The sequence below is a fragment of the Bufo bufo genome, chromosome 3 (genome assembly GCF_905171765.1).
Source record: "Bufo bufo chromosome 3, aBufBuf1.1, whole genome shotgun sequence".
Taxonomy (NCBI): domain Eukaryota; kingdom Metazoa; phylum Chordata; class Amphibia; order Anura; family Bufonidae; genus Bufo; species Bufo bufo.
The window spans coordinates 544,303,389-544,320,540 of NC_053391.1; the positions used below are offsets into that span (position 1 = coordinate 544,303,389).

At 43.3% G+C, this 17,152-nt stretch overlaps 1 protein-coding gene across 4 annotated transcripts in view; it reads left to right on the forward strand.

Annotated features, from left to right (window-relative positions):
* AKAP11 (A-kinase anchoring protein 11) overlaps positions 1 to 17,152 on the forward strand; it is a 105,828-nt gene that overhangs the window by 54,428 nt on the left and 34,248 nt on the right. For 3 of the 4 annotated variants that reach the window (XM_040425416.1, XM_040425419.1, XM_040425417.1), the window contains exons 4-7: positions 1,154 to 1,201; positions 1,435 to 1,560; positions 3,404 to 3,668; positions 6,123 to 10,392. In XM_040425416.1, the coding sequence (XP_040281350.1) occupies positions 1,154 to 1,201; positions 1,435 to 1,560; positions 3,404 to 3,668; positions 6,123 to 10,392 (4,709 nt within the window). The remainder of the gene's footprint in view (positions 1 to 1,153; positions 1,202 to 1,434; positions 1,561 to 3,403; positions 3,669 to 6,122; positions 10,393 to 17,152) is intronic. The other variant, XM_040425418.1, reaches the window with a different exon arrangement.

A 17,152-nucleotide genomic window follows, 5' to 3' on the forward strand; every position in this document is an offset into this window, starting at 1 on the left:
GAAGAGCAAAAGCTATGGAATGTGGCACATTGTCCATCCAGAATATCTGGCATGCGGTAACTCATACACTTGCCCTTGCCTGCCCGTTGTGTTTCCTGCTGTACCTGTATCTTTTTGCTGGGGTCCAGGAGGCTTTCTGGAAATCGGATGTTCTCTTGCCTTATTTTCTGCTACAAGTGCCATACACTAGGGATTTGGTGTAAAATTAGTCCCCATAAGCACACATTCACCATACTGTCATATATTGTGAAATTTGAAGTACCAACTTATTTTCTGTAATACTCTACATGTAACTCATAGTGGTGCTCTTGATCTGTTTGTTTTTTTTGTGTTTTTTTTTTTAGAATGAAAACCTCAATGTTTCTGTGGCATGTTACGACGTTTATAGATGCAGTGTACTGTATACTCTACCACTAGGTGGTGCTCTGTGTCCATTTCTAGTTGTGTGCTGATCATCTAATGAAATGTAGGAAATGCATATAGTTAGAGTGGTTGTATTTAATACAGCTTCATTTTACATTTCTTATGTCTTTCTCTTATTGATTCTGACTTTTTGCATTCACTTTTGCTGTATTTTGAATGTTCTGCAAAATACAGTAAATCAAGTTTATAAATTTGGAATAACTGTAATGGTGTTCACAAATTTCTGTTGAAAATTCCATTTCATCTAAAAATATGTATGAGTGAGCAAGACAGCTGCACTAATATAGGCCTTAATGGTGGTACCCCCACACAGTCTAAGGTTGATCAAAACAGACAATTACAACCAAAACAACCAAACAACCAAAAACAAATGTACTTTGCCTGAAATTTGACAATGAAAGAACATTCTTAGTTAATCAATGACAGACCAATAACTCTGTCCGATGGAGTCAGATGAAAGATCTTTCGTTCAAAAAAGAATCATTTGTGGACGAAATATCTTTCTGGGAAAGAAGGTTCCCAGAAAGATCTTTCTTCAATCGCCCGGTTTCACTGAACATGTAGGGGAAATCTGAACAACTGTAACGTCCACTATGGACTAAAGTGTGTATAGCAGTGTCTGTGAAAGAACGTTCAACCATCAACCAACTTCTCTCTAATGTGAATGGTCACCTATAGAAAGATATTGTGCTCTTAGTAGCGGTTAATCTGATTTATAATCCTGTTACAGGTTACTTTCCTTGGACTATTCGGGGAATCGGGAACAGGAAATATTCAGGTATTTAATAGATGTTTAATATGTTTGGGACTTGTGTATATACCATTGTAATGTCTGTCTTTTGGTTTCATTAGAAAGTCTATATAATCTAATTTCTGTCAGCTGTAGTTTGGCACATTAAGTAATATAATAATATCCTGCGACTGATGAATCTGTGACTTTTATGTAGCCATGGCTAGATCTGTGTACTGTCTACTGACAGTTTGTAAAGTTTTCATGATATTTTTGTGCAGAGTGCAGCATCTTTTCACTTGGACATTCCAGAACTGATTAGGTCTCTTCATCCGTGCAACCTAAATGAAAATGAAGTCCTTCTGTTAAAAGATGGAAAGGAAGAGACTAAATCCAATACACCAGAGGTAAGTGGTGAACTACAACAGACCGATAGTGTGGTGTAATGGGGTGAGCCATTTTCTACTAAATGCCTCTGAGGTCATAAAATAAAAATGTAAGCCCATTACTGATGCAGTGATGTCTCCTCTTCTTCTAACAGTTGCAACAGAAATTGAGCAGATCGTTATCTAGTTTTGTTGTGAAAGATCTGTTATAATCTGTTAGGCTCCTTTTACACCATGTTTTATGGGAAAGCCCATATAGGAGATGGATCCACGGGCCCCTATTCTCTGGAGGGAGACTAAAAGGGTATCCTTTTGGCCTCTGTTTGGCTGGTATAAGTCTGTATTGCCCTTTTTTGTGTATGGAATAGCACAGCGGATTTCCGTACAGAGCCATTCAGTAACTTATACATCAATACCTGACTGCTCAAACAGTGTCAGAAATAAAATCAGTAGGGAACTTTCTCCAAGATGCTCTATGATCCATGTGATAGACATCATGTCAGTTCCATATTAAGCATGCTTGGTCTGCTAAGCCCTCTGGTTCTACAGGGAGAAGACTCTCTGATATATATGGATCCTCTCCTCACGCATGCTGAAGACAGCAAAAACAATTGCCCATAGCATAAAAGCAAACACTATTTTATTTTCATCAAATAAAAAAAAAGCTATGGCACGACACGTTCCTGCCTGACCCAGGGTTTCACCCTCATAGCTTCTTCCTATTCATACAAGATGTGTCTTCCAGTGATCCGTAAACTGCCACCTTCACTCAAAAAACAAAAACAAAAAAAAAACATTTTGTAATACAAAAAGTGATTAAAAACACACAAACTTTTTTTAAGCACAACGTGAAAGGAGCCTAACTACATTTAAATCTCTTAGGAGTCCAGTGGTCTGTCACTGATTGGCAGCCTTCCTTGCGTGAGCGGGCATGCAGATGTAGCTGTATGAATGCCCATTGCACCCCTACTCCCGGAATGAGCAGGGATTTAAATGAATAATGAATCATTTCCCATAAAATATTAATGAATCTCCTGCTGCTGGCGGGTCAGACTGTATAAACAGCTTTATGACAGAATAATGAATAGAAAGAAGTGACCAAATCCTAAAGTGTGCTGAATGCAAAAATGAGACTTATCTCCATCACTCCGGCATGATTAAAAATCTCAGTGGTGAGGGAGTAGAGCAAAGTGTGTCCTTTTTGAATGTGCCACCGTATAAAATTATTATCTTGCACCATAACATTGACTAGCATGGTGTCTGGGTTCAAAGTTCCCTATAATTCTGTTCTTCTTAATGTGACATTGGGTAGGCAGAACAGTTCCTGGGACAAGCGTACAGCACCTGAAGGGTGTCGTGCCAGGGCCTCTAAGGGTCGGTCAGGCGTTATATAGCTGCCTCAGGAACTGTACATCCCAGCTTGCCCCGACTTCTCTCCACATCGGTGTCACATTAAGCAGGAGACCAGGATTTGAAAGTATTTTAATATGGAACATTTTGGTAAACGCGTGGCTCAGATTTACTAAGCCTGTAGATGGGGTAAGCTTAGACAAGCTGTCTAGACCTGAGCTAGATTTTTCCCAGTGGCTTAGGCTGGATGATAAATGTGGTGTAGGGCTAGACACTGACTTTGTAGCAACTATTCACTTTGAGACCGAGTTGTAGGCCAGAATTGTGGGGCCTTCTTAGGCCATGCCCCTTTCACATGAAGCTCCAGCTAAGCCCCACTCTTCAATCTGTGTAGACACCCTACTTGTGTCAATCTGCCACGTTTTTATACAGATTCTAGGTGCAGACACATTAATAAATATGAGCCATTCTGTGTGCTTCTTTATTATTGATTTCACCATTTTTTTCCCATCAGGGTCATTTTTCAGGAACAGTGTGTTTAATGAGTACATCATCATCTCCCTTCTTTACAAGTGATGCCTTGTTTGTAATGTTGAGCAAATATACAGCTGGTGTAAAATATGCAGTGGAGCAAGAATGCTTAAGCAGATTGAATAAGAAGGCAGATCACCATGAAGACGATGATACAAATCACTCTGTCTCTTCAATTGAGGATGATTTTGTAACCGCGTTTGAGCATTTGGATGAAGAGGAGCTTACAAATATAGGTGACAGCCAAGGTACTTTACAGTTACAGTGATCACTGCAATGAAACATAACTCTACCATTGCTTGGGACGATCCACAGGGTTAGGAAAGTTGCAGTGAATACTGTACATTAGTGTATTCTTCATTTCAGAACTGCTGATTGTGAGGTCTGTTTGGGCCATGTTTCTAGAGAAATGTCTATTGTACCGCTTCTTTGGAGGTGGAAATGAACAGGTCTTCACATTCTTACATAAAGTACCTGTCATTGCATACATGTGCAGTAATCCAAGATTTTCCTTTGCATGGGTTACATAATTATCTCTTTCTGTATGTTAGATCTAGCAAATGATCAATGATCTATTGTTTTTTTTCTTTTGTTTAAACATATTAAACATTTTCGATAAAACTTTTTAACATTTTCGATATCCTAAAATAAACACTGAGATCTTGCAGTTTTCACTGTGGCCTCTGAGCCTCACAGTCGGCTGACACTTCCTGTCCTGTAAATATCACAGGCAGGATGACACTGACCGATAACACCTCTGTACAGGTAATATAGGATCCGCCACTAACCATAGATGATGGTCACATCTCCTCTACCTGCTTGCACAATGCACAGGTCATTGAGCATGCACACAAAAATCTCCTATAGAAGTCAGAGAGGGGCATATGATAAAGTATTATTGTGTCATAAAAAAAAGTCACAAATTATGGTCACGCCACATTTACACTGTAATTTGAGGTGTTTTCAGCTCTCACCACTTTTATGAATTGGCAAGAAAAGGGGCGGGGCTTAGCCCAGTCCGCAAGATTTACTATAACTTGCGTCAGAAACAGTCTTGGGTTATAGCTCAAGTCTACGTCGGCCCTTGGCCTAGACTTAAAGGGGTTGTCTCCTCTTGCCGTTACTAAGGCGAGATGAGACACAGTCCCAACCACCTCCCGTCCGGGAAACAGCAGAGCGCTCTGGTGCTCTGCTGTTTCAGTAACTCTCATTGCCATGCATGAGAGCTACTGAAAAACGTAGCACAGCAAGCTTTGCTGTTTTTCTCAAATAGCATAGCTTGTTGTGCTACACTGTTTCCGTACCTCTCATGCACAGCAATGAGAGCTACTGAAACAGCAAAGCTCTAGAGCGCTCTGCTGTTTCCCAGCCAGGAGGTGTTTGGGACTGTGTCTCATCTCGCCTTAGTAACAGCAAGATAAGACAACCCCTTTAAGTTTCTGGCGCATGGAGGGCTAGTAGATATGCCTAGTTTAAGAGGCATCTGTCTCTTAATAAGTTAGATGTTTCTTACTCCAGCGCAGGGAGATCAACACAGGCATTTGGGATCGTCAGTCTTGATAAATCTCCTTCATTTATTCCATTAAAAAATCTGCAATAAAAAAATGAAAACAGATTAGAAAAAAAAGAATGTCACTATCTGATTTTAATTAGTAAGCAAAATAGGTGATACATTAAACTACTCCACATATAAAATATAACTACTTAAAGTGTTGTTATTCCCTACGAAACACAACACTACTACTCCATTCAGAGAGAAGCTTTCTGAGATTTTTATACTGATGAGATGACCTGTCCTCAGAATAAGTAATCAGTATCTAATCGGTGGGGGTCCGACACCCGTCCCCCTGTCGATCAGCTGTTTGAGAAGGCATCTGCGCTCCTGTGAGCAACGTGGCTTTCGCACAACTTTTTCTAGGCCAGTGACGACACGTTCATGTGTCACGTGGTTTAGGAGCAGCTCGGCTCCATTCAAGTGAGCGCAATACCAAGCACAGCTGCTTTACAATATACGGCACTGTGCTTGGTAAGCTGCAGGAAGGCAACTGTGCTCACAGGTGTGCCAGGTGCCTTCTCAATCAGCTGATCGACGGGGGTCCCGGGTGTCGGGCCCAACTATCAGATTTCGATGACCTAGGTCATCAGTTAAAAGATCCTGTAAAACCCTCTTTAAGAGATGATGTCTTTTAAGAGATGTCTTATGTCTTAAAGTGTTTTATTCCGAATGAGAAAAAATGTGGCTGATTTCTTCCACAAATAGTGCCACACCTATGAACAGGTTGTGTGTGGTTATGCAGCTGATCGCCATTCACTTCAGTAGAGCTGAGTTGTAATACCAGACACAGCCCTTGGATGGGTGTGTCACTGTTCTTAGAAGAAAGCACTATGCTTTCTAATTCTGTTTAACCCCTTTCAATTTACAATGTGGCCAAAACGCTTGCACAACTTGTCACAAGGCAGAGGCATTGAAACACATTCCTCTGCTGGAAGGATTAAGCTAGTGGATGCACTATTCTTATCCCTAAACTGGAGATTGGGAGGCCAGATACGCTACTTGGTATTGAACATATAAAGATATTTAGAGGTTCATCTGTGTTCAGTTTTCTCATTGTAGGCATCCGTGTTATAGCATGTTTTCTGTGACAATTTATCTGTTATTCAGTTAGTTAACAGTCTAATTTTTCAAACTCCTTACATTCTAGGACTTGGATGGGAAACTCTGAAAAACCAACGTGATGCTTCTTCCCAAACTCAGCCTACTCATTGCTTAGATATCAGTGGATCAAAAATCCTATTCAGCTCAGTACGCCGTCGATCGTCTATCAAATCTGCAGTTCTAATGGGTTACTTAGGACTTACAGAAATGTCATCTTCTGTTAAAAATACAGTTACAACATCAATGTATAATACCTGGACACAGAGAAATGTTTCTGCCCATGAGAAAATATTTTCTCAGTCTCCTGTGGAAACCTCCGAATCTGAGTGCTCAAGTCCAAGTCCTATAATTTTCTTAGATGAAGAGGGTTACCAGAAAAGCTTAAAAGCCAAGCTTAACCTGCCAAAGATTCCTGTTGGCAAAGATGGCATTGAGGACTCTGACTCTGAATTAAGTGAATTCTTCGATAGTTTTGATAGATTTGATGAACCAGAAACATCATTAGAAGCCCTCTCTCAAAATAACCATATAGCTGTTCTAGCCAGCCCACCCAAAAAAAGAAAGTGTGCCAAAGAACACATTACAGTTTGCATGAATCCACAAAAGTTTAAAATTGATTGTCCGACACTTTCAGCCAGTGTGAAGAAGCCTACTCCTCGTAAAGCAGAATCTCCCTTTAGTAACATGAGTGATTTACCAGACTCCCCTCGTCCAACAAAGACTTGTTCTGAGGACAGTGGTACATTGTTTAGTCCTATTCGATCATCTGCTTTTAGTCCTCCTGGAGTTCTCTCTGCAACAGAGTGTACAGGTCATTTAGTTGGTCATGGTGATATTCCTCCATCTAAGGACAACTCTTATGACCGGTTAAGTGAATACGCAAACCGGGTGTGCAGTGACATGTTTGACACGATTTTAAATGCCAAACCACCCTCCAACATTGTAAAGAAAGACCAAGAGAAAACTCCAAAACTAAAACGTAAATCTCATGGCAAAGAGTCAGAACGGAAGTCTAAGTCAAAACACAAATCCCTTAAAGGAGGAATTCAGAAATTTGCTGCAGACCTGGTAGAAAGGAGTTTAGGCAATGCATTTAAAGACTTGCAGAGAGGTGTTTCATCTTGCACCAGTGCACTGTGTCACCTAGCTGCAAGGCTAACTTCATATGTTTTCCAAATGGCGTTCTATGAAATTGGAAGGAGGCAGGCATTCTCAATTAAGAAACGTGCCATTAATAGCCTGGCAAACCTCATGGTGAGTGAAGTCATTACCAGTGCTCTACAAGAGCTGAGATATATAAAGAAGCAGATGGTTACCAATGCAGTAACCCGTTTTGCTGCGGATCTTGCTGAGGAGCTTGTTTTTGAAGGAATTATGGAAGTGTGTCAGTTTTCTCACCCACCAACTCCAAGTGCTTCTTACTGCCAGTCATTTGATTATGAAGATGTAGTTGTTAGTTCTTATGCTAAAGACTTATCAGAATCAGTCATTCAAGAAGCTTTTATTGAGCTTTCTCAGATGAATGTGGGTTTTACACCAGAAGCTGCTATAAGTGTTTCAATGGATAACCTCAAATACGTAAGCTCTGAAGGTATGATGCAGGGAAGTCAATCATCACCCATATTCCCTGCTCCTAGAACTCAAGAACTTTCTCCAGTAGAACAGAAGTCTAAGAAAGACTACACTGTGCAGTATGCTTTGTTCTTTACATCTGGTCTTGTGAGCTCTGTTCCTGTGCCTGTAGCTGCTAAAGTTTTGAGCCAACAACCAATATCAAATGATCAAATGGATATCTCAGCAAGCAAAAATTGGTGTGCTGACAATGTAAACAATTATCACATTTCTACAAACCGCATTGCTGATATGTCATCTGATAAACAGATTATACTTGGTAATGGCCAGCAAGATGGAGTTAATACCTACTCAGTGACAATGGTGGATATGATTGTAAATGAAGCATATGATGTTATAAAGGCGGCCAAAACTGTGGATGATTATGCTGAAATAATGACCAGAAACATAACCGGCATGCCTTTCCAGGACTCTTCACAAAATCGTGTTGAAGATTTAGGCAAGGTTATTTTTACAAATTCTGTAGGCAAGAGCACACAAATGTCTTCTAACAAATTAGAAGAAATTAAATCCAGCAATCTGCTTGACTACAATAAAAATCTGACTGAAATGATTTATTACTCTACAAAATCTCCAGAGCAGCAAAAAAGAATTTTTAGATGTCCTCAAGCAGTGGGCCATGCCACTTCAAACCCGTACTTTACTGTTAAGCAGTTGGAGAACGGTTACAAATGTGACGCTACAGAGAAACATCCCTTAAGCACTTGTCCAGGAACATCAAATGCTTCTAATAATAAATTGGATACAACTTCTGGAAGAAATGTTCATAGTACTGGTGGGTCTGATCCCTCACTGTTTGGTCTTCACAGTTGTCTTCCTCATATTAACAGTTTTTCCTCAGTAATGTGTAGTTGTGGTGATGACTTTGTTGAAGAAAAGAATAATCAAAAAGACTCTGTGTCCACACTGCCTGGTACACCACCTCCAACACCGTTGACCACTTATGACATAAGTCCAGAAAGGAGTATGAGAAAGCTTAATAAGAGACTGAAAGGACAACTGGCAAAAGAGTTCTATCCGGCCACCCCACCTTCTACTCCTCATTTGTCTGTACATGAACATGAAAATGGGAAAAAAGATGATTTTATGCTTAGGCTCATGAGATCACTTTCTGAAGAAGTTGAAAGCTCTAGCAGTGATGATAGTTCTGAAGAGCTTGAGGTATCAGAAGAAACCTTCAGATATGCAGACTACTTATCCAGCAACATCATATCTATTGCCACTGACATGGCTTCTTACTCATTAGATGATGACTCTTCACAGGGAGCAACATCAAAGAACCTGTCACAGTTAAGTGTACTGAGTGATAAATGGGGTTATCCTGCCTACATGAGAAATATTACAGAGGAGCTATTAGAGACTTTGTGCAACTATGCAAACAGTGTTGCTGGTGAAGTCATCAGTGATGCAAAGGAAACCATAGGAAGCCGAAAGAACTCTTTATGTGATGTAGAGTATTGTAGTTCTCAAACATCTGGCAAAGATTGTCGACAGAAAGAGAGTTCCTTGAAGTATGTAGGTATGAATTATAAAGCATATGATCCTACCACTCTTTCTCTGCCTAGTAACTGTGGTTTGGGTTTGACATCGAAGTACCCCAGCTGTGAAAGTGTGACTGAAGAATATGCAGATCATCTTATCAGAGTGCTAAAGATGGAAGGAGGAAATAGTGAGTTAATTTTAGATCAGTATGCAAGCAGGTTAGTTTATAGAGCTATGAAGTCTGGCCTCCAGCAGGCCTCAAAAACGATTAAAGTTCAGTGTAACAGGAAGATTGTGTCTCGAGTTAAATCTGAGGCCAATACTAGCAAAGAAATTCTTCGGTTGTTGAATAGGACCCACCATTCAGAGAAAGACAAACGTAGACAAAGTAATGTTACCCTTCATTCATTTACTGAGGACTCTGTACAGAAACCTGAATTTGCTGGACTACTTCATTTTGCAGAGTCCCTTGCACAGACTATAACTTGTGATGTAAGGAGAAAGCTCAAAATGTCTGCTGCATCTCTTCCAAAATCTCTGACAGATTCTTGTCTTTACTCTAAATCAAAAAATGATTATGTTACTAGTGATCTTGTCAAATCCTCATTTCCCAAGTCACTCCTTTCCTCACCATATAAGCAGAAACTGTACCACAGCACCAGCAGTTTAAATGATCATGGTCTTAATGATGGGATTCTAAAAGCTATTGAGCAGTATGCTTGCAAAGTTGTAGACCGAACCTTGGAGGTTAGCATGGAAGCAGCCAGGCTGCAGGCTGTGGAGAGTAAGAAGAAAACTGGGAAAGTTACTCAAGCTGGAAAACTAATCCATTCTTATGGAACTGCATGCAGGTTATGTAGTGCAATAGAGCAGCATGGCAGCTCTGTATCGCCTTGTCACTTCTTGCTGGGACATGATAGCTCAAGAAAAGGTAAACTGTGCTGTAAGTCCAGGCTAAATTCTTGTCAAAAATCAAGAATCTTTCAGCTTAACATCCCTAAAATTCACATTGACCTTGATAAAAGATCATTGATTGCTGATAAAATAGTAAGTGCCGCGCTAGAAAAAGCAGAACGTGAGCTGAGTAGCGGAAGTCTGGGAGCTGATAGCGGCATCGGACACAATGGCATAAGCTTTGCTGAAAGTCTTACTGCAGAAATCATGATGTCTGCTATGAAGAATGTCGGGCACGTCAATATAAGGTAAGGAGTTGTCTGTATGAAACTGGAAAGCATTCCTCCAAAATTTTGGAGAAATACTCCAGAAAAAAATGTGTACTTTGCTTATTTATTGTTATACGTGATCAAGACCTTGGGTCACAACTAGTACAAGCCGAAGGGATCACAGCACTCCAGCGATCCCCAAGATGACACCAGATGACGTCAAAACCTACTTGGCGATGTACGAGAAGGTGGCCACAAGGGAAAAGCTACTTCGAGACCAGTGGGCTGAGGTTGTCACTCCGTTCCTGGCATCCGATTCCCAGTGGTTCTATTTCGGTTTGCCGGACGATCAAGCGGCCGACTACCAGAAAGTCAAGAGTGAGATTCTGGCAAGACCTAGGGGTGAATGTGTTGGTTCGGGCCCAGCGTGTGCATCAGTGGGGGTTCAACCCGGCTGAGCCTGCAAGACCCCAGTATTATAACTTCACCTCTTACAAAAATGGCTATAGCTTGACGTGCTGAGTCCCACTGCTATGCTGGATCGTCTGTTAGCCGATATGTTCTGGAGGGCTTTGCCATACCCTCTCCAGCACTGGATCGGTCAGGTGTCTCCTTTCAATGCCCTTGAGATGGTGGACCTGATGAAATGCTATGAAGCTACCAGAAATCTAAAGGAGGGTTCTGTCGGGGGGGGGGGGGGGGCAAACCCGGGGGCAAACCCCGGAAATCTCCACCCCAGGCCCGTAGATTTGAGCCGTTAAAACCGGCCCGGGATGTACCCACAGCGGACCTGGCTCCGATAGTCTGCTGGCGGTGTCAGGAGCCTGGTCATGTAAGGGCCAACTGTCCCCATCGGGTTGAGCCCATGGACACTAACTATGGCTACTGTCAGTCGCTATATGCCAGGAGGCTGTGTGCAAAAGGTACCCCAGAGTCTCTAGATCACTTGTGCTAGGTGGAAGTGGGAGACACCCCGGCAGAGGCTCTGCTGGACTCAGGGACTCTGGTGACTCTAGTAAGGGCTACCCTGGTGCGGTCCACTGAGTATACTGGCCGGAAAGTCGGGGTGATGTGCATCTACGGAGACTTAAAAGACTGCCCCACCGCGTTGGTTTCTCTAACCACGGTGGCCGGTAGATGGACCCACATTATGAACTCATAATAGGGAGAGAATCCCGGGCTTCCCGGCACGGTGGCCTGCTACGAGAATTACCAATACCCATGAGACAGGTGTAACCCTGTGGGGGGAGACCACAACCCTGGGAACCCGAGGCCGAAAGGCCAGCAGTAGTGGTGACTGCCACTTAGGTGGAAGAGGGGGAGACAACCCCGCTGAGTGTGATGGTGGGAGATGTGGAGGACTTGCCGCCGAGTCCTGAATTGGCAGACCTCAATGTCTCCGGGGATAATTTTGGTACCGCCCAACGTCGGGACCCAACCCTATCCCGAGCCTGAGATAATGTGGTAATAGTAGATGGTGAACCACAACAACCTGGGGCCGAGTCGGTGTTTCCCCATTCATCAGGGTATGCTGTATCGGGTAAACCAACTACGGGGTGAGCATATTGAACAGTTGGTGGTCCCCAAGGCTTATCGCAAACTCGTCTTAGATCTAGCCCACCAGCACGTTCTCGGGGGTCACCTGAGGTTGCAGAAAACACAGGATTGTATACTACAGTGGTTTTACTGGCCCAGCATATTCAGAGAGGTAGATGAGTTTTGTAAGTCTTGCCTGACCTGCCAGATAACTAGCCCCCAGCCACATTTCCGTTGTCCCCTAGTTCCTCTCCCGATTATCAAGGTACCTTTTGACAGAATAGCCATGGATCTCATAAGACCCGTACCAAAGTCCGCCAGAGGGCACCAAGACATCTTAGTCATCCTAGACTATGCCACTCGGTACCCAGAGGTGGAGCCACTGCGACATACATTGGTGTAACTCATAGCTAAGGAGTTAATGGAGATGTTTTCCCGAGTAGGACTACCTAAAGAAATTTTGACTGATTAGGGGACCCCTTTTATGTCCAAGGTGATGAGGGAACTCTGTAAGATGCTCCACATAAAACAACTATGGACGTCCGTTTACCATCTGCAAACGGACGGTCTGGTAGAAAGGTTTGACCAAACGTAAAAAAAGTGTTGAAAAGGGTGGTGGCTAAAGATGGGAAGGACTGGGACCTTCTTCTGCCCTATCTCATGTTCGCAGTGCGAGATGTACCCCAGGCTTCTACTGGCTTCTCGCCCTTCGGACTGCTATATGACAGACACCTTTGCGGTCTCTTGTACAACCCACTCCGTATAAAAGTGTTATTGAGTAAGTTACCCAGATGCAAGAACGGATAGAGACAGTGTTGCCTCTTGTTAGGGAGCATATGGAGGCAGCTCAGCGGACCCAGATTCGGGTCTATAATCGGCAGGCTCGGGTCCGGATCTTTAACCCGGGTGATCGGGTTTTGGTTCTGGTACCGACCGTGGACAGTAAGTTCCTGGCTAGGTGGTAGGGGCCCTACGAGGCACTCGAGAAAGTTGTAGATGTGAACTACAAGGTACAACAGCCAGGGCGGCGAATGCCGGAACAGATCTACCATGTTAATTTGCTTAAGCCGTGGAAGGATAGGGAGACCTCTATGGAAGACAACGTCCGGGTTTTCTAGGGGAAGAGGTTCCGGCCCCTTTGTCTGATGCAAGCGAAGCAGTTGCTGCCGTAAAAGTAGCTGACAGCCTCTCCTCTAAACAGGCTCAGGACGCCAGGGAGTTTTAGTCGGAACACTGATGTGTTCTCTGACATCCCTGGACGCACTTCCACAATCCAGCATGACATTGTCACAGAATCTCAGGCCAAAGTCTGGTTAAAACCATACCGGGTACCCGAGGCTCGGCGACAAGCCATCTCGGAGGAAGTGCAGTTAATTCTGTAACTAGATGTCATTGAGGAATCCAGACGAGACTTTGGTCTGCATGGTACCCCTGCCGCTTTTCAATGGCTTATGGACATTGTGCTGCATCTACATCGTCGGTACACTTCGGCTTACTTGGACGATATTGTCATCCACAGTACCGATTGGGAAAGTCACCTACCCAAAGTGCAGACTGTAGTGGACTCTTTTCGGGAGGCGGGACTAACCGCTAACCCCAAAAAATGTGCGATAAGGTTAGAGGAGACTAAATTCCTGGGGTATGTCATTGGGCGCGGAGTGGTCAAACCCCAAGTAAACAAAATAGAGGCGATAAGAAATTGGCCCCGACCTGTCACCACTAAACAAGTAGTCATTTCTAGGTATGATAGGCTATTATATGAGATTTATTCTCCACTTTGCTACAGTGGCCGCGCCATTGACAGGGCTCTTCAAGGGACACAAGTCAATGATGTTTTGCTGGGATGATCGGGTGAAAGAGGCTTTCTCCGCTTTGAAGTCGGCCCTGTGCGGGTCCCCGATTTTGGTGACGCCCGATTTCAAAAGGGAGTTTATAGTACACACCGATGCCTCCAAGGTGGGCCTCGGTGCCGTACTGTCTCAGGAAGTCAACGGGGAGGAGCATCTCGTTGTCTTCCTCAGCCGTAAGCTCACCCCAGCCGAGACCCGGTATAGTATAGTGGAGAGAGTGCCTAGCTATCAAGTGGGAACTCGAGTCTCTTTGCTATTATTTATTGGATAGAAAATTCCGCCTACTGACTGACCACTCCCCTCTCAAGTGGATGAGCCAGGTCAAGGACAGAAATGCCTGGGTCACCCGATGGTTTCTCTCCCTACAAAACATTACGTTTTCGGTGGAACACAGGGCAGGCTGGTTACAGAGAAACGCGGATGCCCTGTCCCGGGTACACTGTCTGGCGTGTGTTCACCCCCTCAGGGTTAAGCAAAGGAGGGTGTATTTTCCTCACTGCTGCTGGGCTGATTTACAGCCAGGTGAGGTCAAATACCAGACCGGATTTTAAGTGCTGGTCCGGGTTTTGGCAGCACCTGGCTGTCCTTAAGTAGGCAGCTGGGCTCAGAAGCCATGTCTGTGTGCTGGGATCTGAGGCCTGTGCTGGACTGGAGAGCTGAGACCCGTGTGTCAGGGGAACAGGCCACCTAAAGCCTGTATTTGGACTTTCTGAGGCAGCACTGCCACCAAGGTGACTTTTGTTATGTTAACTTGCCATTGGGTGTGAAGTAACACCAACACTGCAAAAGTGACGTTTTGTTTTCGGCTCCATGTGTGAATAAACACTGAAATTTGAATTACGAACTTTGTATTTTGCCTCTGTATCGCGCCTGCTTATCCTAGCTACCAGAGCGAATCCCCACATACTAACTATATATACAGTACAGACCAAAAGTTTGGACACACCTTCTCATTCAAACAGTTTTCTTTATTTTCATGACTATGAAAATTGTAGATTCACACTGAAGGCATCAAAACTATGAATTAACACATGTGGAATTATATACATAACAAACAAGTGTGAAACAACTGAAAATGTCATTTTCTAGGTTCTTCAAAGTAGCCACCTTTTGCTTTGATTACTGCTTTGCACACTCTTGGCATTAACCCCAACTGGTACAATGAGTTGCTTCTCATTTCTTAAACAACCATGTCGAAAGACACATCTCGTGGTCGTGAAAAAGATGTTAGTCTGTTTGAGAAGGGTCTAATCATTGACATGCATCAAGCAGAGAAAACATCTAAGGAGAATGCAGAACTACTAAAATTGGGTTAAGATTTGTCCAAAGCATTATTAAAAACTGGAAGGATAGTGAGGACCCATCGTATTCGAGGAAGAAATGTGGCAGGAAAAAAAATCCTGAATGATTATGATCGGCGATCACTTAAACGTTTGAAATCAAATCGAAGAAAAACAACAGTAGAACTCGGGGCTATGTTTAATAGTGAATGTAAGAGCATTTCCACACGCACAATGCGAAGGTATTGGGATGGAACAGCTGTGTAGCCATAAGAAAACCACTAATAAGTGAGGCAAACCAGAAAAAAGGCTAGGGAGCATAAAGATTGGACTCTGGAGCAATGGAAGAAGGTCATGTGGTCTGAGTCCAGATTTACCCTGTTCCAGAGTGGGCGCATCAGGGTAAGAAGAGAGGCAGATGAAGTGATGCACCCATCATGCCTAGTGCCTACTGGGGGCAGTGCTATGATCTGGGGTTGCTGCAGTTGGTCAGGTCTAGGTTCAGCAACAGTATGTGCTCCAAGAATGAGGTCAGCTGACTACCTGAACATACTGAATGACCAGGTTATTCCATCAATGGATTTTTTTCTTCCCTGACGGGCATATTCCAAGATGACAATGCCAGAATTCATCGGGCTCAAATTGTGAAAGAGTGGTTCAGGGAGCATGAGACATAATTTTCACACATGAATTGGCCACCACAGAGTCCAGACCTTAACCCCATTGAGAATCTTTGGGATGTGCTGGAGAAGGCTTTGCGCAGCAGTCAGACTCTACCATCATCAATGCAAGATCTTGGTGAAAAATTTATGCAACACTGGATGGAAATAAATCTTGTGACGTTGCAGAAGCTTATCGAAACAATGCCACAGCGAATGCGTGCTGTAATCAAAGCTAAAGGCTTTTTTTTGGTGGCGACTTTTTTTGTGGACAGGCAGTGTGTATATATACATATACACAGACCTGTTCACAGCTTATTCACCTCACAGCAGCTTCCCATAGACTTCAAACCCACCATAGACACCATTCTGATGGGGGTTCAGTCCATGCCCCTCATTACCTTATTACTATTTCTAATAGGGCAATGAGGGGCAGGGACTAAATTCCCATAAGAATTTGAAGTATATGTCTATGTATTATTATTAGTTTTGAGTGAACTTGTGTTTTCAAGTTCGGCGTACAAGGTTTGGGTTATCTAAGAATTACGTTATGGATTCCGCTACCACGGACCATGGTAGCGGAATCCATAACAGACTTGGGGTCCATTCACACGTCCACAATTTCGTTCCGCATTTTGCAGAACGGAATTGCGGACCCATTTATTTCTATGGGGCTGCCCGGATCCGGAATTGCGGATCCGCACTTCCGGTTAAACAATTCCGATCCCGAAAAAAATTGATTATGTCCTATTCTTGTCCGCAATTGCGGACAAGAATAGGCATTTTCTATTAAGTGCTGGCGATGTGTGGTCCGCAAAATGCGGAACGCACATCGCCGATGTCCGTGTTTTGCGGATCCGCAAAACACACACGGAAGTGTGAATGGACCCTTAGATAACCCAAACCTTGTACGTCGAACTTAAAAACACAAGTTCGTTCATTCCTTGTTATGTGTGTGTGTGCGTTATATGTGTGTGTATATGTGTGTGTATGTATGTATGTATGTATGTATGTGTGTGTGTGTGTGTGTATATATATATATATATATATATATATATACACTGCTCAAAAAAATAAAGGGAACACTTAAACAACACAATGTAACTCCAAGTTAATCACACTTCTGTGAAATCAAACTGTCCACTTAGGAAGCAACACTGAGTGACAATCAATTTCACATGCTGTTGTGCAAATGGGATAGACAACAGGTGGAAATTATAGGCAATTTGCAAGACACCCCCAATAAAGGAGTGGTTCTTCAGGTGGTGACCACAGTCCACTTCTCAGTTCCTATGCTTCCTGGCTGATGTTTTGGTCACTTTTGAATGCTGGCGGTGCTTTCACTCTAGTGGTAGCATGAGACGGAGTCTACAACCCACACAAGTGGCTCAGGTAGTGCAGCTTATCCAGGATGGCACATCAATGCGAGCTGTGGCAAGAAGGTTTGCTGTGTCTGTCAGCGTAGTGTCCAGAG